The sequence below is a fragment of the Amblyraja radiata genome, chromosome 1 (genome assembly GCF_010909765.2).
Source record: "Amblyraja radiata isolate CabotCenter1 chromosome 1, sAmbRad1.1.pri, whole genome shotgun sequence".
Classification (NCBI taxonomy): domain Eukaryota; kingdom Metazoa; phylum Chordata; class Chondrichthyes; order Rajiformes; family Rajidae; genus Amblyraja; species Amblyraja radiata.
The window spans coordinates 23427066-23451845 of NC_045956.1; the positions used below are offsets into that span (position 1 = coordinate 23427066).

A 24780-nucleotide genomic window follows, 5' to 3' on the forward strand; every position below is an offset into this window, starting at 1 on the left:
GGATGGGCTGTGAAGCGCCCTTGGATAAGTTGATCAATGGACCAACTAAACGCACAATGGGCAGACTAAACAGTAGTGTGCATGTGTGTGACCCTCAAACTTAATTAACATGTCAGATATGAAGAAATATTTTTCACTTCTAGATAAGTTGGGGCATCCATGACAATGTGGTACAAAACAAACATAACCATATGTCTGGTACTTTCTGTTGAAAGTTAACAAGGAATTGTAAATTGCTACAGGTATGTACTGTGGATTCATCGACGATTGACAATGAGAAAGCTGGAAGAGGGATGGGAACGGGACAAAACCTGGCAAGTAATAGGTGGATATAGGTGAGGGGAGGGGGTGATTTGATTGATAGATGGTTGAACACTTCGGAGATGGAAATTTAGACAGGTACATGGATAGGACAGGTTTAGAGGGGTATGGGCCAAACGCAGTTAGGTGGAACTAGTGGAAATAGGACATGTTGGTCATTGTGGGCAAGTTGGGCTGATGGGCCTGTTCCCATGCTGTAAGTATGACTATGAAAAGATAAAAGGTAATCTTAGATACAGAGATAAGGACAAGAGGTGTGAAATATGAAGCCAGAGGAGAAATGGGTGATCATCCAGGTGTGGCACAGGGAAGAGAGGAGGAAAAAGAGGAAAGGGTTGTTTGAGGGTTAGTTAAAAATGGAGAATTCAATGTTCATACTGTAGAAGCAATACTACCAGTTAAAGCAAGATGAGCTGATGGGCCTGCTCCCATGCTGTAAGACTATGACTCTATGAAAAGGTAATCTTCGATACAGAGATAAGGAGAGAAGAGGTGTAAAATATGAAATATGAAGACCATGATAAAAACAATTCTAATGTCACTGCAACATATTAATATTTTAATTCGCACTCTAAATAAATCTTTGCCTCTTTCTGTAACCTTTATCCCCTTATCCTGAAGCTTGCCAGAGGAATGTCTACACATTTGATCGCTTGGTGCAGACATAAATCGGTAAAATGAGTCAAGAAATAAAAGAAAAAAAACAGAGCAAAAACAGAGAAGTGCAAACAGATGTTCGACGAAGAGAATGAAAGAAATCAAGCTTTTGCTGAAGAACTGGCTCATGTACAAGGAAAAATTGAAGTGGCAGTTAAAGTTAAACAAAGACCTGAAGCGAGAAGCAGCAGAGGATATTCAGTATAAGGTTTTACTCTTGGAGAAAGAGCAGGAAATAAAGGAACTCAAGGCATATATTTGCACAGGTGTCAACTTGTTGGATTTGATCTGAAACAGCAAGTGGGGACAACCCCGACCAGGAGGTGTTCACGCTGAAACAGGTCCAATATGATGACGTATGGATGAAAGAACAGCTTAAAAGAGCAAATGTTAATGATGGCATATTGGCAACTTTATCTCAACTATTGACATTTAAATTTTAATTAGGCGTGGCTTTTTGAAATTAACCCACAAAACAGAAATGCTATTGATTGTGCTCAGCCAGAGACACAGTTAAAATTGGTTGGATTGGATGGAAAAAATATTGCAGTTTTGCTAAGAAAAATTGAGAGACCTGTATCTATCAATTATTTGGTCTCAGCAGCAAAGCAGAATGGCAGTGCCCCAACATGAAGTGCAGAAACATGTTAAGGGTTCCATTTCAATTTTTAGTTTAGGGATACAGTGCAGGAACAGGCCCATCGGCCCACCGAGTCCCTGCCGGACCGCCGATCCCCGCACATTAACATTACCCTACACACACTAGGGATAATTTACAATGATACCAAGCCAATTTACCTACAAACCTGGAGTGTGGGAGGAAACCGGAGCACCCAGAGAAAACGCACGCGGTCACGGGGAGAACGTACAAACTCCGCACAGACAGCACCCGTAGTCAGGATCGAACCTAGGTTCCTGTCGCTGTAAGGCAGCAACTCTACCGCTGCGCCCCCGTGCCGCACTTGACCGGTATTATTTATTAGAGACTGAGGTGCATTTGCAGCATCATCAGTAATTTGGTCAATATTAATTTCTGCAAATAAGTATGGAAAACAGAAGTCCTATTTTCCCGGTAAAGACCATCTCTTCCTTTGCCCACTAAATGTATCTATCTGGGTTCTTCCAATCCGGTCTGCAGTTGCCAGTGGTCATTTGCTAACAGATATCTTAAGGAGCACTGACAGATGTTCAGCTAAACGCATGATTTCACCAGATAGTTAAAATTAGGGTGAACTTGATAATTAGTTACTTAACTGCAGGCATACCCTCTGTCAATCCAGTATAATTTGCGGTTAATCCAGTCCACAGCAAGTCCTTCAGGCAAATCCACATCATTGCTAATGAGTTTCTCATGCTCAGTACCATCCAGATTAGCTACTTCAATCTGTTTCAAGCCTGTGCGAGCAAAATAAAGCTGCAAATAGAAAAAAAGAGCACACGGTGGATTCATAAAACAAATAAGTAAAGGTTATGCTGAACAGTTTTGTCTCAATTCTGAAGACTATTGTGACTGAAGGAACACACAGTAATCCTGTTGAGCCATCAACAAGTGTAGCCTGTTTACCATGTACCACAATTCATATAAAAACTGATACTCAATTATACTGGATTGACAGAGGGTTAGTCTGCAGTTATTTCCAACTGCGGTAATGGGCTGGAGAATGGTAGACTTTCTATTTTGAGCATGAATGATGAAACATAACACAAGGCACCCTAATGATAAGCATGCCTGAATTAGATGGTTGATCACGATCCCTTTACTCTGCATTATATTGCAGTCTGTAATTTAATTTACAAGTGTCCTTTACTCTATCAGTCTAAAACAAAAGATATATATCTATGTGGGTAATATGTGGAACTTCTCCAGATAAATATTATTACTAAACAAATCTGAAGTAATACCTTCTAAACCTTCTGAATTTGTAGTCGGCAGGGCAGGACCCTGCATATCGCCAAATTGGATGTGTTGTGCATACTAACGTGCTGTTAGTGCCACCTTAAAACTGTCTAGTGAAGGTGATTTGACAATATTGTTGTCTAGTTTATTCCATTCCCTTAAGACTCTTACAAAGAATGAGTTCTTATAAATATCTGCCCTGGCGAATGGGGTTTCTATTTGCATATCATTTCTCTCTCTTGTTCTGCTTTCTGTTGAGTACGTTATGTATATATCTGCAGTTATGTCCACGATCACCTTTTGAATCTTGTACAACATAGCTAGTCTGTTCCTTGCCATTCTTGTTTCCAGTGTTTCCCACTCCAGGTCAGACATCATCTGGGTGACACTGCTACCTCTATTGTAGTTCCCGATGCAAAAGCATGCTGCTTTCCTCTGTACCCCTTCTATTTTGTTGATATGACCAATTTTGTATGGGTCCCAGGCGTATTCCAGTAATGCCCCTGTCCCACTTAGGAAACCTGAACGGAAACCTCTGGAGATTCTTGCGCCCCACCCAAGGTTTCCGTGCGGTTCCCGGAGGTGGTTGCCGGAGGTTGCAGGTAGTAGAAGCAGGTAGGGAGACTGACAAAAACCCCCGGGAACCTCCGGGAAACGCACGGAAACCTTGGGTGGGGCACAAAGTCTTCAGAGGTTTCCGTTCAGGTGTCCTAAGTGGGACAGGGGCATAAGGGTCTAACCAATGTTGTATATGCTGTGGTTTTCACTTCCCTTCGGGCAGAACCAGCGTTTTTGTCTAAGGAATCCTAGTGTCTGGTTGGCTTTAGTAAACGTGTTGTCCACGTGTTCCCCCCACGAAAGCTTGTTATCAAGATGAACTCCAAGATATGATTGTGATCTTGTATGATGAAGTATTTGTCCACAGAAGACGTAGTCTCGATTAGTTGGTGTCTTCTTGTTTGAACTTACAACAATTGAGCATTTGATTGGGTTGAAGCTCATCTTCCATGTCCAACTAAATAATATCCAACTAAAAGGGAAATCCATGACAGGTGTTGTCTCAGGAGAGATTATGGTTGTGGGGAATACAATACAGGAATCAGAGGCATATAGATACTTCCAGAGTATTTATTTTGATGGGTGAACAATCATCTGCTCTGTAATGTGTGCTGTCTGAGTGGTCTCACATGCGCTTGCATGCATTTCTTGGTAACCAATCCAGATGCAATTCAAATCCAATTTTATTCTGAGCCAATATGCACTTTCAAGGACAAGATTGAGAATATAGTCATGGAGTGATACAGTGTGGAAACAGGCCCTTTGGCCCTACTTGCCCACACCGACCATCATGTCCCACTGCTACACTAGTCACACCCGCCTGCGTTTGGTCCATATCCCTCCAAACCTGTGCCCACACCGACCATCATGTCCCACTGCTACACTAGTCACACCCGCCTGCGTTTGGTCCATATCCCTCCAAACCTGCCCTATCCAATGTATGGAGACACAAGAGACAACAACTGCTGGAATTTGAAGGAAAATAAGATTGCAACTGGAACTCAGTGGGCCAGGCAACATCTGTAGAGGGGAGAACAATTGTCAACCTTTTGACTGAAAACCCTTTACGCTTGACCTAGTATGTTCTTCCAGTAGTTTGTTATTGGTTCAGAATTGACAACATTTCCCATGTTAATCCAGGAACATGAATACAGACATATTCATTCCAGTCAATACCATGTAAATTGACCATAAAAGCATGTGCAATTTTGAGAGAAAAATTAAGATGTCAAAATAGGCATTTTTCATTGAATTAGATGAAATATAAGAATGATAATATAATGTGATGCTTTTCATGATCAATTAACTGGATTATTTGAAAAACCATAGCATGAAAGTCACTGTTGATAAAGCTAATTGAATCATATCTATTGCAATTTTGAATGATTATTTAACCAATACCATAAAAATCATATCTAATTAATATCCATTGACTTTTAAAAGGCTAAACCTTCTGCAAAAACTCGAACCTTTTTTTACGAGTATGTTGCCACGACTAGAGGGTGTGAACTATAGGGAGAGGTTGATTAGGCTGGGTCTCTATTCCATGGAGCGCAGGAGGATGAGGGGGAGAATCATAAAGAGGTGTACAAAATCATGAGAGGAATAGTTTGGGTAGATGCACAGAGTCTCTTGCCCAGAGTAAGGGAATCGAGGACCAGAGGACAGGTTCAAGGTGAAGGGGGAAAATTTAACAGGAATCTGAGGGGTAACTTTTACACACAAAGGGCGGTGGGTGTATGGAACAAGCTGCCAGAGGAGGTAGTTGAGGCTGGGACTATCCCATTGTTTAAGAAACAGTTAGACAGGTACATGGATAGGAGAGGTTTGGAGGGATGTGGACCAAGTGCACGCAAATGGGACGAGTGTAGCTGGGACTACACTTATTGGTCAGTGTGGGCATTGGGCCGAAGGGCCTGTTTCCACACTGTATCACTATATGACTCTATGACTGTGTGCTTTAAGATTTGTTTGTTCAACTTTACCAACAGTAATTTCTGAACTTTTGCATCAAAAATATCAATAACAATTGATATACTATTTGAATCCTGACAGGCTTTTAAAACTTTCTGTCACTCATCGGGGATCAAACATGTGAAATTATAAAATCCTATTTACCTTACTTTGAACTGGATCATAATCAAGTGCTAAGACTCGGCCCATCTGTCTTTCCAGCACAGTATGATAATCTGTCCCATCAAAGTTTATGCACCGCATATTATGATTATTTGCAAATATCAAGAATGGGCTGGGACCTGTTAAATATACATTTGATTATTTTCAATAAATAACACAAAAAGCGGTGTCTCGGATATCAATATTTTCATGCCTGAACCATTAGAGAGAGCAGGTGGAACCAGACCATGGTTAAAGGATATTCAGCTAAAAACTCTCACCAGGTGGACATCCTCCTAAAACCTGGACCTTGAGATAAGAGGGGAAAAGATGAAAAGGTAAACCGATAATGAATTTAAACTCTTCATTATATATTGGAACAGAACTGTAAACTTAATTAGAAAATGGAGTTGGAGAAAACGATGGGGAGGAATTAGTAAGATAGCAAAATGTAAACAAAAATGGAAAAAGATGCAAAGACCCAAAATAGTGTGTTAAATTTCAGTGAGTGATGGACTGACGTTAGATTTTAGGCCAAATTGCTGACGGCAATTTTGAAAGTCGAATAGGCAGGATCCAAAGAGAACTAAACATATAAAATGCTAATTGGAGCCAGGAAAGAAACTTGAATGTGTTCAAAAAGGAACTGCAGATGCTGGAATATCGAAGGTACACAAAATTGCTGGGGAAACTCAGCGGGTGCAGCAGCATCTATGGAGCGAAGGAAATAGGCGACGTTTCGGGCCGAAACCCTTCTTCAGACTGATGGGGGGTGGGGGAGAAGGAAGGAAAAGGGGAGGAGGAGGAGGAGCCCGAGGGCAGGCGGATGGGAGGGTGGGAGGAGACAGCTAGAGGGTTAAGGAAGGGGAGGAGACAGCAAGGGCAAGCAAAATTGGGAGAATTCAATGTTAATGCCATCCGGACGCAAGGTCCCCAGACGGAATATGAGGTGCTGTTCCTCCAAATTCCGCTGTTGCTCACTCTGGCAATGGAGGAGGCCCAGGACAGAGAGGTCGGATTGGGAATGGGAGGGGGAGTTGAAGTGCTGAGCCACCGGGAGTTCAGGTAGGTTATTGCGGACTGAGCGGAGGTGTTCGGCGAAACGATCGCCCAACCTACGCTTATTCTCCCCGATGTAAATCAGCTGACATCTAGAGCAGCGGATGCAGTAGATGAGGTTGGAGGAGATACAGGTGAACCTTTGTCGCACCTGGAACGACTGCTTGGGTCCTTGAATGGAGTCGAGGGGGGAGGTGAAGGGACAGGTGTTGCATTTCTTGCGGTTGCAACGGAAAGTGCCCGGGGAGGGGGTGGTGCGGGAGGGAAGGGAAGAATTGACGAGGGAGTTGCGGAGGGAGCGGTCTTTGCGGAAGGCAGACATGGAGGGAGATGGGAAGATGTGGCGAGTGGTGGGGTCACGTTGGAGGTGGCGGAAATGGTGGAGGATTATGTGTTGTATTTGCCGGCTGGTGGGGTGAAAGGTGAGGACCAGAGGGACTCTGCCCTTGTTGCGAGTGCGGGGATGGGGAGAGAGAGCAGTGTTACGGGGTATGGATGAGACCCTGGTGTGAGCCTCATCTATGGTGGCGGAGGGGAATCCCCGTTCCCTGAAGAACGAGGACATTTCCGATGCCCTGGTATGGAATGTCTCATCCTGGGAACAGATGCGGCGTAGGCAGAGGAATTGGGAGTAGGGAATGGATTCTTTACAGGGGGCAGGGTGGGAAGACGTGTAGTCCAGATAGCCATGTGAGTCAGTGGGTTTGTAATGTATGTCGGTCAGGAGTCTGTCCCCTGCAATGGAGATGGTGAGGTCAAGGAATGGTAGGGAAGTGTCGGAAATCGTCCAGGTGTATTGGAGTGCCGGATGGAAGTTGGTGGTGAAGTGGATGAAGTCAGTCAGTTGTGTGTAGGTGCAGGAGGTGGCCCCAAAGCAGTCGTCAATGTAACGGAGGTAGAGGTTGGGGATGGGGAATGGGAGGAGTCAAATGTAAAGTTGTTAAACAAGTTGGTAAAGTTGTTAACAACTTTACATTTGACTCCTCCCATTTCCTCCAAACACAAGGCGTAGCTATGGGCACACGCATGGGCCCCAGCTACGCCTGCCTCTTTGTCGGGTACGTTGAACAATCCTTGTTTGAGACGTATCAGGGCCCCATCCCCGACCTCTACCTCCGTTACATTGATGACTGCTTTGGGGCCACCTCCTGCACCTACACACAACTGACTGACTTCATCCACTTCACCACCAACTTCCATCCGGCACTCCAATACACCTGGACGATTTCCGACACTTCCCTACCATTCCTTGACCTCACCATCTCCATCGCAGGGGACAGACTCCTGACCGACATACATTACAAACCCACTGACTCACATGGCTATCTGGACCACACGTCTTCCCACCCTGCCCCCTGTAAAGACTCCATCCCCTACTCCCAATTCCTCCGCCTACGCTGCATCTGTTCCCAGGATGAGACATTCCATACCAGGGCATCGGAAATGTCCTCGTTCTTCAGGGAACGGGGATTCCCCTCCGCCACCATAGATGAGGCTCACACCAGGGTCTCATCCATACCCCGTAACACTGCTCTCTCTCCCCATCCCCGCACTCGCAACAAGGGCAGAGTCCCTCTGGTCCTCACCTTTCACCCCACCAGCCGGCAAATACAACACATAATCCTCCGCCATTTCCGCCACTTCCAACGTGACCCCACCACTCGCCACATCTTCCCATCTCCCCCCATGTCTGCCTTCCGCAAAGACCGCTCCCTCCGCAACTCCCTCGTCAATTCTTCCCTTCCCTCCCGCACCACCCCCTCCCCGGGCACTTTCCGTTGCAACCGCAATAAATGCAACACCTGTCCCTTCACCTCCCCCCTCGACTCCATTCAAGGACCCAAGCAGTCGTTCCAGGTGCGACAAAGGTTCACCTGTATCTCCTCCAACCTCATCTACTGCATCCGCTGCTCTAGATGTCAGCTGATTTACATCGGGGAGACTAAGCGTAGGTTGGGCGATCGTTTCGCCGAACACCTCCGCTCAGTCCGCAATAACCTACCTGAACTCCCGGTGGCTCAGCACTTCAACTCCCCCTCCCATTCCCAATCCGACCTCTCTGTCCTGGGCCTCCTCCATTGCCAGAGTGAGTAACAGCGGAAATTGGAGGAACAGCACCTCATATTCCGTCTGGGGACCTTGCGTCCGGATGGCATTAACATTGAATTCTCCCAATTTTGCTAGCTCTTGCTGTCTCCTCCCCTTCCTTAACCCTCTAGCTGTCTCCTCCCACCCTCCCATCCGCCCGCCCTCGGGCTCCTCCCCTTTTCCTTCCTTCTCCCCCACCCCCCATCAGTCTGAAGAAGAGTTTCGGCCCGAAACGTCACCTATTTCCTTCGCTCCATAGATGCTGCTGCACCCGCTGAGTTTCCCCAGCAATTTTGTGTACCTAAGAAACTTGAATGGTCTGTTTAGTGGAAATGATGTCAAGGTTACACTATGCTGTCTGATGAACATGTACATTGAGGGGGAGAAACTATCGGAAAAACAGTGTTTATTAGGCCACAAACTGTTAAGTCTACTTGTACATGTTTATTAGGCAAGGGGAAGGAAAAGACACAGGAAAGGATTATGAAGCAGATGTACAAGTAGACTTAACAGTTTGTGGACTTGCGCTTGGTGGTAGTGAATTGGCAGAAAGGTTTAAGAAATCAGTTGGACATCTAGAGTCATAGAGCCATAAAGTGGAAACAGGCCCTTCGGCCCAACTTGCCCACACCGGCCCACATGTCCCAGCTACACTAGTCCCAGCTGCCTGCGTTTGGTTCATATCCCACCAAACCTGTCCTATCCATGTACATGTTTAACTGTTTCTTAAATGTTGGGATAGTCCCTGCCTCAACTAAAGCCCCTGTCCCATGATGCGAGTTCACCCAAGAGCTCTCCCGAGTTTAAAAAAAATATCAAACTCGTGGTAAGTACGTAGAATGTACGTAGCGGGTAGGTGGGACCTCGTGGATGTTCCGTAGTGGCTCGTAATGCGAACGGCGGGTACTCGGGAAACGCGGTAACTAACTGCAGGTACTCTTGGACATTTTTCACAATACCTGCCATTCGCATTACGAGCCGCTACGGGACATCCACGTGGTCCTACGTACCCACTACGTACATTCTATGTACTTACCACGAGTTTGATTTTTTTTTTCCAACTCGGGAGAGCTCTTGAGTGAACTCGCATAGTGGGACAGGGGCTTAACTCTTCCGGCATCTTGTTCCATACACCCACCACACTTTGTGTGGAAAGGTTACCCCTTAGATTCCTATTAAATCTTTTCCATTTCACCTTAAACTTATGCCCTCTGGTTTTCGATTCACCTACTCTGGGAACGAGACTCATGATTTCATGAGGTTGTGGATTATTTTTGTTCTTTAGGGTGGTTTAGAAGTGCTGGACATAACGGCAGAAATCAGAGTGACTTAATAGTGCAGTACATGGTCTAGCCAGATCTGATGATGGGCAAGTAAACCAGTGTGTGGGAAGGAACTGCAGATGCAGGTTTACACTGAAGATAGACACAAAATGCTGGAATAATCCAGCGGGACAGGCAGCATCACTGGAGAGAAGGAATGGGTGATATTTCGGGTCTGAAGAAGGTTCTCTCCAGCGATGCTGCCTATCCCACTGGGTTACTCCAGCATTTTGTGTCTAAACCAGTGGTTTTTGGTATGCTGAAAATGCTTCTCTGGACATGAGGAAGTGAGGATAAGGCTAGTACCAGAGAAATAGCTATTCAACTGGATGTGAGAGGTTTTGGTTTTCAGCAAAAGAAATGGTGTGCAAGTATGTCAGCAAATGAAGGACTAAAGATTAGGCAGTTAGGCTTTTTGAAATCAGTTATAAGATACTGAGAAGAGGCTTTTTTTTTAACCTAATAAAAGTTTTAACCTAATAAAAATCCCTAGCCCTAACCCTAACCTATTTTTTTTAACCTAATAGTAACTAAAAGAACCATCAAAAGGGGTTGGGACATATGGGTTTTGAGAGGCACAAGGAAATGGTCAGGGATAGCCACAAGGCCATGAATATACATAGTAAATTAGGAAAGGAGCTCTCTCAGCTGATTGAATTTCCAAAGCAACTATCAAATTGGGCTTCGGGAATATTGTAGGATTTGGTGGAGAATTACTTTATCAAGGAAGGAAAAGAAAATATGTTAAAGTTGTTTGCTAGTTTATTTTGTGGCACAGACAATATTTTCAAATTTCATTCTGACAATCACTTCCACTATCTTACGTAGGGCTGTGATAAAATAAATACTGGAAACTCTCGACCTATGTGAAAAGAGAAACTGTTAACATTTTAAGTCAAGCACCCTTCAACACAATGTTAGGGGTCCAGTTGCTTCTGCTCAAACATCTCATTTGTCTATTGTTCTCGCCGAGTCATTAGTGATTTTTTATTTATGACAGCTTTTAACTTACAAAATAAATGTTGAGAGTTGAGATATTACTGGCCACGCAGTACAATGTCAGGGCAATTCTACTTGAGATGCAACTTTATGGTCCACTGAAACTACGGGTTTGAAGCAGATTCATTACGCAAAATAATTCATATTTTTCCTGAGGTTTTCCCGGAATTAGGTTGTTCTGGACTGTGTGTGATATGAATGGGAGCACCAGGGGAAGCGGGCCACTTCACCCCAATCCTGAACGAACCGAGGTTCAAAACATAAATACATAAATGAGAGAAGTATACATATTTGGAAAAGTAGAGCTTTTCAAAACTAAGTAGCAAATATGACGGTAATTTTGCAAACTCTCTCTCCACTCCATTGTGTCCTCCACACATCTGTGCATATACACCACCTTAATTTTTAATCCAATTAAGTTGCCAACATGTGCATAGCTCTGTGTCGAGATTACAAGTTTGTTAAGTTGCTCCTTATCTGATTTTTAAATATATTTATATACTGTAGCTTCATCGAGAGAAAACTTTGAATAGAAAGTAGACACAAGGAACTGCAGATGCTGGAATCTTGAGCAAAAACACTCGAGTAGGTCAATGGGTCAGACAGCATCTCTGGAGAACATGAAGAGTTCTCCCAGAGAGTTGTGAATTTGTGGAATTCTCTGCCACAGAAGGCAGTGGAGGCCAATTCACTGGGTGCATTTAAAAGAGAGTTAGATAGAGTTCTAGGGGCTAGCCGAATCAAGGGATATGGGGAGAAGGCAGGCATGGGTTACTGATTGTGGATGATCAGCCATGATCACAATGAATGGTGGTGCTGACTCGAAGGGCCAACTGGCCTCCTCCTGCACCGATGTTCTATGTTTCTATGAATCAATGATGTATTGGGTTCAAACCCTTCTTCAGAAATGTCTGAAGTCAAAGGTCCTGACCCAAAATGCCCTCCTCTCTCTCCTCTATTCCAGCTTTACTCACCCCCCCCCTCTTTTCCACCATCACAATCAGTCTGAAGAAGGGTCCCAAGCCAAAACATCACCTATGCATGATCTCCAGAGATGCTGCCTGACCAACTGATATTCATGCTAATATATGACATATAAGTCGTGATAAACAAACAATGTCAACATCAGGCATCACTACCAACCTGAAGCACGGCAGTGTTGTTCGTCAAGCTGCAGATTATAGCCGGGCAGGCATTCACATTTCCAAGCGGTTGCACCCTGTGGTACACAGATCTGGCTACAGCCTCCATTGTCTGGCGACATACAGCCTGAAAAAAATGTTAGATTGGTGATGTACTCTCTGCATAGCATTCCTTGCACCAGTGGGGTGGAAGATTGCAACCTTCACGTGGTCCGCCCTGTTTCAACAAATGCAATCAACCCGGCGTGCACAATCAAATAAGATCAAATAGAACAAGTTGTCCTACACCTTTCGGCTGTGCACTCCATACGCAAGAAGAAGATTGCACCAGTGGGAATTTTATCAAACATTGTTTTAAAATGATCATTCTGGCAATGTGTTTGATACAGATGAACATTTTGTTGTGTAAATGGGGCCCAGAGTAACATTTCATTTTACAATGAAGCGAAGAGGATCGGATAACAATGAAAAATAATACAGTGACACAATTATTCTAACAATTAGATTTTTACCGAGCAGAAGCTAACCCTATCTCAGAAATTCCTAATTATTTAGATTTAGTATCATTGCAACAATTACCATTATTCTGTTCTTAAAGAAATTAGTGTACAATCTCGACTGAAGTCATGAATGTAGTTGTGTCCAACAGTTTACTTTAACTAAATTGAAAAAAAAATTAAGGTGTGGTAATCACCTGAACACGCAATCTTAATTATTTGCAAAAGTTCAGGAATAGGAAAAATCAGAGTTTGAAAGCACACTTCACTCCTGTTAGTCCACCTGGGCTTTAGTGATTGATTACACAGTGACGCAGCAGAAGAGCAGCTGCCTTACAATGTCAGATACCTGGGTTTGATCCTGACTATGGGTGCTGTCTGTACGGAGTTTTACATTCTCCATGTGACTGCATTGGGTTTCTCTGGGTACTCCGGTTTCTTCCAAAGATGTGCAGGTTTGTAGGTTAATTGGCTTCAGTAAAATTGTAAATTGTCCCTAGTGTGTAGGATCATAAGATCATACGTGATAGGAGCAGAATTAGGCTATTTGGCCCATCAAGTCTACTCCACCATTTAATCATTGCTGATCTATCTGTCCCTCCTAACCCATTCTCCTCATAACCTCTGACACCTGTACTAATCAAGATTCTATCTATCTCTGCCTTGAATATATCCACTGACTTGGCCTCCAAAAAGGATAGTGCTAGTATATGGGGATCACTGGTCAGCGCAGACTCGGTATATGGAAGGGCCTGTTTCCCTGCTGTATCTCTAAGTCTAAAGCCTATAGTCTACCTATTCAGCTCCCTCTGATAATCACTGATGTTATTAGTCAAGATTGGGTCAAGGAAAGAGCCTTCACGTCGCGGCCCTGTTTCCACCACCACACACAAGAAGCACAAGAAGCGACAAGACAGACACCATTGTATGCAGATGCCGAGAAGTGTGCCCAGCTCTGGCTGAACAGCTTCTAATCTTGTGTGTGGATTCAATAAGAGAAGTCAAGATTGCCTCTTGCAGGCAGTGATACGGGAGGAAACATTAGGAAATGTTCAAAGCTTAGACCTCTTCCCAAGCCAATGAGCACCAAGTTTTGAAGGAAATCAGGGTCCTGTACATCTTCATCAGTTGAATGTTAATTGGATAATGTAAGATAATAAAGGTCAACGTAGTTTGTCGCCGGTGCTGACTCCAGTTTTTCTTTGTTGTTAAAGTAATGATTCTATTTCAAATTTTATGTCGAAGGGGGGTCCAGTTGCCGGTTTTTCAGCGACCTGCTACGACTATGACAGTCGCTGGCAGTGGCCTAAAAATAGCCTAAGTGGGACAGGCCCTTAAGTACATACTATTTTAAACTCTATTATTTTAAACAAGCAAGTAATTATTCTCAAATACATTATATGATTCCAATTTGCACTTTACTTTGATAACATCTTATCTTTAACAGTGAGCACTTATTGATAGGGTAATCTTTTGAAAATAACTTTGCAATTCCAACTGATACCTGAACATGTTTTGCCATCTGATCCTAAAACAGATCCTGGTGGACAGAGGCAGATTGCTCCCTCAGAGTTCTGTGTGCAGTCATGGTTGCAGTCAGTGTGATTCTCCAAACACGGAGTAAGAGCTAGTCAATAAAGAAAATACAGTAGTAATTAAATGAACATCTTTCAACAGTTATTTCAACATGTTGCCACACAATAAAATGCCTTTTCCTCATTAGGGAGAAATATTACATCTTGATTGATTGAGATTCACAGCATAGAAATGGGCCCTTCAACCCACCAAGTTCATGCCATCCATCAATCTTAGGCCATAAGGGGTTGAATAGATTTAGGCAATTCTGCCCATCAAGTCTACTCTGCCATTCAATCATGGCTGATCTATCTCTCCCTCTTAACACATTCTCCTGACTTCTCCCCATAACCGTTGACACCTGTCCTAATCAAGTATCGATCTATCTCTGCCTCAAAAATATTAATTGATTTGGCCTCCACAGCTATATTTCAACCCATTTTCGCATCCACTCCCTGCACACTAAGGAAAATTTACAGATATATAATTGAACTACATGTATTAAAAATATTAAAAGCCTGTAAAGAAAATGGAGTAGAAATGTTGCCCTTAACTTTGAATGCAGATACATTTCTATTATTGCGACTTACGAATATAACTTCTGTTCTAAGCAATGTAGGTCAAGGCAAGAGTTCACCATGTAAAACAAATGGAAGAGGTGATGGTAAAGTTGCAAATGGTTCTGTAATGGTCAAAGTTGCAATGTGAAAATAGACTGAATTCTCACGATAAATCCAATTTCAATTTCTTCTCTCGGCATTTCACACCATTCAAGCTGTGGTTTTTTGTATCATAACTTGATGGAACAATGGGTGCATTCAGCCAACAGTGAATTAAAGAGCTTGTGGATCACACCTATATGTCCATTACAATCCAACTAAGACAATGGTTATAGGTATATATGTTGGCACAGAAATGCATGATCTTTTTTTGCTGAAATTATTAATCTTATGAATAAATCTGATTAATATTCTTTGTGACTGAAATCTTTTGTGATGACTTTATAGATTTGCACTAACAGTATGTATCTTGGGAAATCTATATGAGCTAATTGATGATTAATATATATGGTCAATATGTGAAAGTAGTTATCACCATGAGATTGATAACATTGATGTGTTTATGAAGCAATTTAAGTACATGAAGATGGGGATATGAAAGCAAGTGTTAATAAGGAGGACACACAGAATGTTAAGACTATTATTGGAACACATATTTCTACCTAATTCCTTGAAATAATACGAGCATTGTTTAGCTCATAGTTACATTTCGCGACTATCTAAAGGGGCTGTCACACTTGGGCGACCTAATTGACGAGTTTAGAAGAGTTTGAAAAAATGACATGTTGAAGACCTCCTTCGACTATGTAAAAGACCTCCTTCAACCTCCTTCGACTATGTTGAAGACCAGCTTCGACTAGCTACAACTAGCTGTGACTATCTTTGGGAAAATTGGACACAAAATAGTGGAGAGTGAAGGCGACCTCCTTCGATCTCCTTCGAACTCCCTTCGACCTCTCTTCGACTATGATGAAGACTATCCATGACTACCTTCGACTACCTTTGACTATCCTTGATTACCTACGACTAACACGCCGACCTACTACGACCTACTACAACTAAACCTACGATTAAAAAAAGTATCGATTTTTTTCATGGCGACTTTTTTTTACACTTGGGCATTTTTTAACATATTGTAAAAAACGGCGCAACCTAGCTGAGGTCTCGAGTACGCGGAGACCACTCTCGAGCATGAAGGAGAGTTACGAAGACCTCCTACAACCTCGTGTCGACCATGCTGCGCTTATGAGTCGAGGGCAAACTCGCCAGAACTCACGGATTAGGTCGCCCAAGTGGGACAGGCCCTTAAGGAGTAACAATGTGGTTGTAAAAGAACATTCTGCATCAAGCAATAGTCATTGCAAAAAATCTCACAAAATTGATATATTAAGTTCCTCCAGTCCATAAATTTATATATGAGATTTCATAATAATGATAATTTTGAAAACCATTCTGAAGAGAGCCTATTCTTGGGATAATGAGCACCTGTCAGTCTTTATTTTTGTGGAGAGCTTCTTTTTAATCAGGGAGCTATAACGTATTAGTTTATCATCTTGGATATTTCTATGTGGCATGTGACGGTTCCTTATCAATCTATTACATCAATTACCCTTATCTTCATGTATAAAACCAGGTAATAGCTCAGTATTCTCTACAATAAATTCTGTGTTGGAAGGAACTACAGATGCTGGTTTAAAACGAAGGTGGACACAAAATGCCGGATAACTCAGCGAGAGAGGCAGCATCTCTGAATAGAAGGAATGGGTGACGTTTTGGTTTGAGACCCTACTTTAGACTTCAGGTCTCAACCTGAAATGTCACTCATTCCTTCTCTCCAAAGATGCTGCCTGCCTGTTGAGTTACTCCAACATTTTGTGTCTATCTTCACAATACATTCCGTGTTCGATATATCTATTACTATGCAACCATATTTTGATATTTTCTTTTTCAGCATAAAATAACATTATGCATAACCATTTAAGCTCCAGCCCGTGATTTGTCACCGAAGCATTTAAAGATTGAAAATAACACACCCAATGAAGTAGGTCAAAGTTATAGGAATAAATATCTAACAAAAGGAGCAAGTTTTCATTTTTGAATTATGTTTTTCTTTAGAGCATTTAGATATATGGAGTCATACAGCACGGAAACAGACTCTTTGGCACAACCTGTCCATGCTGCCCAAGATGCTCCATCAAAGCTCAATCCACTTGGGAACAGACTTCACTTTAATTAATGCAAAAGGCTATCTGGTTGTTGGAGATGCTGGATGAAGATTTGCGAAGATGAGAAGGGCAAGATTTAATGGGAACCCGAGGGGCCAATTTGTTCACAGAGGATGATGGGGAAATGGAACAAGTTGGCTGCTAGCGGAGGTAGTTGAGGCGGGTACCATAATAGTATTTAAAAAACACTTGGACGGGTACATGGATAGGAAAGGTTCAGAGGGATATGGGTCAAAAGTAACAATTGGGACTAGTTTAGATGGGGCATCTTGATCTGCATGGGCAAGTTGGGCAGAAGGGCCTTGTGTATGATTCTATGGCTCTACCTGGATGCTAGAGGTCTGCATATTGAACGGTTCCTCATTGGTAATTGCAAGGGAAGGTACATTTACAAAATCCTTACCCTGACATGTTTTCATATCGGGCTGCAGTGCGAACCCCTTTGGACAGAAGCAATGATAAGAGCCAGGGACATTTTCACATCCCAAGGTGCATCCATGGTTCCAAAAAGCACACTCGTTGACATCTGAGGAATGAAAGTGCACGTCAGAAACAGGAAAAGCTGCATGAAGATTTTATCTGGAGCTAAGCAAAGCGCAAGAACAACATTGTGCAGAGTTGCAGACTGAATACAGGGGCATAGGGATGGACAGGACTAGAGGGAACAATCATATAACTCCTTCAAAACCAACACATTGATCATAGGCCAAGTGGCTTACTTTTGTGCAGCATGACCTAAAGTTGGGCAGTCACGACATGATACAATACGATATGATAGAACTTTATTTATCCCAGGAGGGAAAATTGATCTGACAACAGTCATAAAAGCACAAAATATATGAAATATGAGATTAAAGTGACGAGTGGAAAGGATTGGGGATGTGCGAAGATTGAGGAGTGTGCGGGGGGGGAGTCAGTCTCAGTCTATCCCACGACAGAAGGGGGAGGAGTTGTACAGTCTAATAACCACAGGGAAGAAGGATTTCCTGTGGCATTCTGTCCAGCAACTTGGTGGAACCAGTCTGTTGCTGAAGGTGCTCCTCAGGTTGACCAGTGTGTCATGGAGGGGGTGAGTGAGGTCATGTGTAGATTGACATTGATCATCTTTTAAAAATATTCCAGATGATACAGATGGGAATGACGTGTATTGGCTGTTGCTGATGCTGTTTGGTCAACTCTACTGACTTTTCAGCCTTCCCACTAGCTCCCTCTCCCCACTATCACCACTATTCCACTCAATTTTAAGTAGAACTGCTGAAGCGAATCCATTCAAATGTATTACTGAAAAAATTGCAGACTGATATTTTGGGGGATTGTTTGATGATGATTAACTACCATTTAAAATATCCAGGGAAAATTATCCAGATAGGGGTTGCCTGTATTGGTTGTGGCAGTTTTGCTCAGATCTGCTGATTGTTAATGCAGCAATGTCTTGCACATATGCGTATTTCTATTCTGAAACCTGCTGCAATTGAGAAGGAAAATATCCGGGAACATTTTGCTTATCCAAAGTTGTCAACCTCATAATCTAATCAAATAGTTGACCTTCTCACGGAAAAGAAAAATACAGTAAGTATACTCATAAAACAGTGCTTCTGTAACCTAGGTAGATAAATATGGAAATGTAGTAGATTTTCTCTATTGCATGGAACATATAAATAGCCCAGTTCAGATGTACCAGAGCCTGTGACTTTCTCCATTAAATTGTTGGATGGAAAACTAAGTTCCCAAGAATGCCCCTTAGCCCTGTAAGGTGTAAGTAGAATATTCTACCTCTATCACATATTCACAATAGTTAGTGCATCTATTTTCATGTCATGCTTTCATGGTTGGAAGTGTATGGGACAGAGGTCATTTGTTCCATTCCATTGCTGCTGTCTCAGGCTTTACAACCAGAGCAATTTATGTCAATTGTTTGGATATGATGCAAACAGTACATAAGGTGAAATATGATGGCAATGTGCAATGTGTATGTATGTGACTATCACACACATATATACAACTAGCTGCCCATAGAATATAGAACATATAACAGTACAGCACAGGAACAAACACTTTGACCTGCGATGTCTGTGCAAAACATGAAGCCAAGACCAACCCATATCTGTGTGCACATGAACCATATCCCTCTATTCCCTGCATATCCATGTGCCTATCCAAAAACCTCTTAAACACCACCATTGTGTCTGCTTCCACCACTACCCCCTTGCAGCGCATTCAAGGCACTCACCACACGCTAGATAAAAAATGTGCCTCGCACTTCGCCTTTAAACTTTCTCCTCTCACCTTAAAGCTATGCTCACTTGCCTTTGGTATTTCCACCCTGAGGAAAAGGGGCTGATTGTCTATGTTATCTATGCCTCTTATCATTTTCTATCAGGTGTCCCCTCAACTTCTGATGCTCCAGAGAAAACAATCCAAGTATATCCAACCTCTCCATGTAGCTAATACCTTCTAATCTAGGCATCATTTTTTTAAGCCTCTTCTGCACCCTGTCCAAAGACTCCACATCCTTCCTGCATTGGGGTGAAGATAACTGCATGCAAAATTCCAACTGTGCCCTAACATAAGCCCTTTAAAGCTGCATCATGATTCTCTGATATACTCAATGCCCTGAATAATGAAGACAGGCATACAGGTGCCGTTTGGCGACTTAGTCCCACTTAGGCGACTCTTTAGGCGACTGCCAGGAACTAATTTTAATGGAATTCACCTACGACACTGGCGACAACCTACGACAACATCTACGTCAATGTACGACAACGTACGGCAATCTACGACAGCAAAAATTGTCGCCACTGTAACGAAAAATGTTCAACATGTTGAAAATTTTGCGGCAGTCGCCTGTAGTCGCCCAAAAAATCGCCTAAGTGGGACAGGCCCATTATTTACCACTATTCCTACCTATGCTGCCACTTTCAGGGAGCTATGGACTTGGACCTCAATATCCCTCTGTACTTCAATGTTGTTAAGTGTCTTGCCATTAATTGTACATTTTCCCCTTTCAATTGACCTCCTGAAGAGCAACACCACACATCTGCTTGGATTAAACGCCATTTGACATTTCTATAGTTGATCCATATCCCCCTATATACGTTGACAGCCTTCCTCACAGTCTCCTACTCCAGCAATCTTGGTGGCATCTACAAATCTACTAACCAGCCCTTCTACATTTATGTCCAAGTAATTTAAAAAAAACTCACGCACAACAGAGGTTCGTGCACAAATTCTTGTGGAACTACACTGGTCACAGACGTCCAGCCTGAAGATTGTTCTTACACCACAACTTGCACTGCGTCCTATCAGAAAACCAGTTCCAAATCCACACAACTAAGATGCCGTGAACTCCAGGCATCTGAACCTTTTGGATCAGCCTACCCAGGGAGGATTTTATCAAATGCCTATTGCCATTCTGCAGACGTTTGTAAAAGGTATAATTGAGTTTTAACTCTCTCAGTTGCTAATCATTTTCACATTCCCATACTTACTTTTCTCCCATGCTGGAATGAGGCCACACACAAACTAGAGGAACAGCACCTCATATTTCGCTTGGGTAGCTTGTAATCCAGCAGGATGAATTAGAATGCTCAATTTTTAAGTAACTTCTACCTACACTCCCCTCCTCTCCCTCCCCCCCCCCCTGTCTGCCTTTCTCCACCGAGCCATTTAACCAGTTTCATAGTTCACCACATTGTATCCCTCTTGAGACTACACCTAACAATAGGCTTACCATGGCTCCACCCTACCTGAGGGCATTTGTTTTGCTGGCCTTATTGGTCCAGGTCTGTTCCCGCCTCCAGCTTTTCACCACCCCCCCCCAGTCTGAAGAAGGGTCCCAGAAAAGCTGCCCAACCTGTTGAGTTGCTCCAGCACTTTGTGTTTACCTTTGTCAAGTCAAGTCAAGTTTATTTGTCACATACGCGTACAAGATGTGCAGTGCTATGAACCTCTAATTTTAGGCAACCTCTCACAAATCCTCTCCCCCCCCCACCCCCCTTCAATCCCATGTGTCCCACCTGGACTCCTAACTATTTCTCCTCTCCACGCATTATTATATTGTTTCATTTATTGTGATTAGGAATCACTCCAGTAATAAGAGAAATAAATGTTTAAATGTGCTTTTGTTTCCCTTTTAGTGAATGTGCTTAATGCCACTGCATCCGGCACCAGGCGTGAAACTGCCACATATCGTGGACAGTGTAAGGTAAAAAATGGATTGTAGTACATAATTTTGTGGTTGTGACAGAGCGTGAACCACAGAAGTTGAGATACTTTATCACGCAAGTATGCCGTGCCTCTTGGGGTGAAGTTTACCTCGACATGATTTCTGATCATCACTGAGAACATAACCATCTTTACACTTGCAGCACGTTCCATTGAAGCTTTTCTTGCAAACGCTTCCTGTTTCATTTTCTGTGGAAATGTTTATTAAAACGTTAACATACTCAAAGTTAACAAGGTTCAATAACTCCAATTTAGCCCAGTGTTTCCCATTTGATTAAAGAGCAGATAACAGAAACCAAGGCATTGAGTTTTCCAGATATGCAAATCCTTTCCTCTGAGTTTGTTTAGGGAGTGATTGTGGATACGATATGAATGGATTGCAGCTTTGAAAATAAACGAGCAGAAAATGATGAGACTTCCATGAACAAGACTCCAGACTAGGAGAGAGTACCCAGTGTAACAGACCCTCTTGCCTCTATGAGTGACATGAGAGCCTACAAATCTAAAGATAGTGAAATAGGGCAATTATTTCAACAATGCTAGGTAGACAAAAATGCTGGAGAAACTCAGCGGGTGCAGCAGCATCTATGGAGCGAAGGAAATAAGCAACGTTTCGGGCCAAAACCCTTCTGAAGAAGTTTCTCCAGCACTTTTGTCTACCTTCGATTTTTCAGCATCTGCAGTTCCTTCTTAAACATTTGAACAATTTTCATCTGAAATTTTAGTTTTAGTTTAGTTTAGTTGAGATACAGCGTGGAAACAGGCCCGTTGGCCCACCGGGTCTGCGCCGACCAGCGATCCCCGCACATTAACACCACCCTACTAGAGACCACTAACACCACTAGGGACATTTTTTACATTTACCAGGCCGATTAACCTGCAAACCTGGACGTCTTTGGAGTGTGGGAGGAAACCAAAGATCTCGGAGAAAACCCACGCAGGTCACGGGGAGAACGTACAAACTCCGTACAAACAGCACCCGTATTCGGGATTGAACCCGGGTCTCCGGTACTGCATTTGCTGTAAGGCAGCAACTCTACCGCTGCGCCACAGTGACCGCCCTCTGGAGTTGCATTTGGAATTCTTCTTCCCGGAATTCTGTTTTGTGATTTTGGCCTTTCCCCATTCTTCACCTTCCCCTTACATTTTTCACTCTTCCTATGATTATTTTCTCTCGTTGACATAATTTTTGTTCCACCCCGTCCTCGTTTTCTCACTTCTGTTTTATTTCCTCCCCTCTTCCTTCACTGCTCTCTACTCCCATCTGTTTCCTTCACTTTCATTTGTCTTAATAACCTTTTCCACATTTCATGTTTTGCACTTTTACCTGGATTTCTAATTTTCACCCTTTCCTTCAATTACACTGCTCTTTAATTCTGTCGTGCCTTTCCTCCTACCACACACCACATCGGTTTCACTTCTTTGTTGTTTTGCACTAAGCTTAGTTTTAGTTTTAGAGATACAGCGCGGAAACAAGCCCTTTGGCCCACCTAGTCCGCACTAAACCAGCGAGCCCTGCACATTAACACTATGCACACTAGGTCTTTGGTTTCTCAGGATCTCGGAGAAACCCACACAGGTCACGGGGAGAACGTACAAACTCTGTACGGACCGCAACTGTAGTCGGGATTGATCCCGTGTCTCCGGCACTGAAAGCACTGTGAGGCAGCAACTCTACCGCTGCGCCACCGTGCCGCCCATTGAAGAGAGGCGGACTCTGCAGGTTGAGCGATTGGTTAATTGCCATCCCTGGCAGCCATTAAGAAGGTCCTTGAATCACTGCACTCCTTGAAGTGGGGGTACACTCACAATGCTGTTGTGGAGGGTGTTACTGAATAGTAAAGGTTTGGAGGGATATGGGCCAGACACAAGCAAGTGGGACTAGCTTGGTTAGGCATGGATGTGTAGGGCTGAAGGGCCTGTTTCCATGCTGTAGACTTTACTGTAATATTTTAAATAGCCATACAGTTCCTATTTGTCTATTAGTCATTAATAATGGCTATTAAATAGCAGCAGTCATTAGCAGCAGATTAATAAATTAAGTTGGATCCTTACTCGAAACATTGTCTAGAAACTAAGAACTGCAGATGTTGGTTCATACCAAAGATAGACGCAAAGTGCTGGAGGAATTGAACGGGTCAGCCAGCATTTCTGGAGAAAAAGGATGGGTGACATTTTGGGTTGGGACCCTTCTTCAGGCTGTAATTCAGAAACATTGTCTGCCCATTTCCCCCCGCACATACTGGCCGACCATCCATTCCTCTATCAGTTACTCAATATTCCAACATCTGCAGTCTCTTGTGTTTCCATTGGCAGCAGGTTGTTGGATGAATGCATGTACCTGCTAATTGTGGGTCTGTTCCAGCTGTCGGCTGGCGGGATGGATGCACCACTTTCAGATCAGCTGGCGGCAGAAAGGACCGTCTAGGGTTGATGACGACTATGTCCTTCCCAGTGAACTTGTTTGCTCGGCGAATTGTGCCCGTCTTCCAATCTGAGTAGTACACGTGTTCCTCGAAAAGAGAAATTCCAAATGGCCAGTGGCTATGTGGAAAGAAGAGGAAATGCTGTCAAGTTGGAGAGGGTGCAGAGAAGATTTACGAGGATGTTGCCAGGACTCGAGCGCCTGAGCTATAGAGAGAGGATGAGCAGGCTAGGACTCTATTCCTTGGAGCACAGGAGGATGAGGGGGTGATCTTATAGAGGTGTACAAAATCATGAGAGGAACAGATCGGGTGGACACACAGTCTCTTGCCCAGTGTAGGGGAATCGAGAACTAGAGGACATAGGCTTAAGGTGAAGGAGGGAAGATTAACTCCCCCTCCCATTCCCAATCCGACCTCTCTGTCCTGGGTCTCCTCCATTGCCAGAGTGAGCAACAGCGGAAATTGGAGGAACAGCACCTCATATTCCGTCTGGGGTCCTTGCGTCCTTATGGCATCAACATTGAATTCTCCCAATTTGGCTAGCCCGTGCTGTCTCCTCCCCTTCCTTCACCCTCTAGCTGTCTCCTCCCACCCTCCCATCCGCCCGCCCTCGGGCTCCTCCTCCTCCTCCCTTTGTCCTTCTTTCTTTCCCCACCCCCCATCAGTCTGAAGAAGGGTTTCGGCCCGAAACGTCGCCTATTTCCTTCGCTCCATAGATGCTGCTGCACCCGCTGAGTTTCCCCAGCAATTTTGTGTACCTTCGATATTCCAGCATCTGCAGTTCCCTTTTGAACAAGATTTAATAGGAACCTGAAAGGTAACCTTTTAACGCAAAGGGTGGTAGGTGTATGGAACAAGCTGCCAGAGGAGGTAGTTGAGGCAGGCACTATTAACCATATAACCATATAACAATTACAGCACGGAAAACAGGCCATCTCGGCCCTACAAGTCCGTGCTGAACACTTATTTTCCCCTAGTCCCATCTACCTGCACTCAGACCATAATCCTCCATTCCTTTCCCGTCCATATACCTATCCAATTTATTTTTAAATGATAAAATCGAACCTGCCTCCACCACTTCCACTGGAAGCTCATTCCACATAGCTACCACTCTC

The 24780-nt window shown here is 43.5% G+C and overlaps 1 protein-coding gene across 3 annotated transcripts in view; it reads right to left on the reverse strand.

Moving 5' to 3' along the window:
* egf (epidermal growth factor) overlaps nt 1–24780 on the reverse strand; it is a 97696-nt gene that overhangs the window by 35731 nt on the left and 37185 nt on the right. For 2 of the 3 annotated variants that reach the window (XM_033018861.1, XM_033018858.1), the window contains exons 5-11: nt 23581–23783; nt 21330–21428; nt 17419–17541; nt 14160–14282; nt 12160–12285; nt 5552–5688; nt 2244–2392 (exon numbers count right to left, since the gene is read on the reverse strand). In XM_033018861.1, coding sequence (XP_032874752.1) covers nt 2244–2392; nt 5552–5688; nt 12160–12285; nt 14160–14282; nt 17419–17541; nt 21330–21428; nt 23581–23783 — 960 coding nt within the window. The remainder of the gene's footprint in view (nt 1–2243; nt 2393–5551; nt 5689–12159; nt 12286–14159; nt 14283–17418; nt 17542–21329; nt 21429–23580; nt 23784–24780) is intronic. The other variant, XM_033018859.1, reaches the window with a different exon arrangement.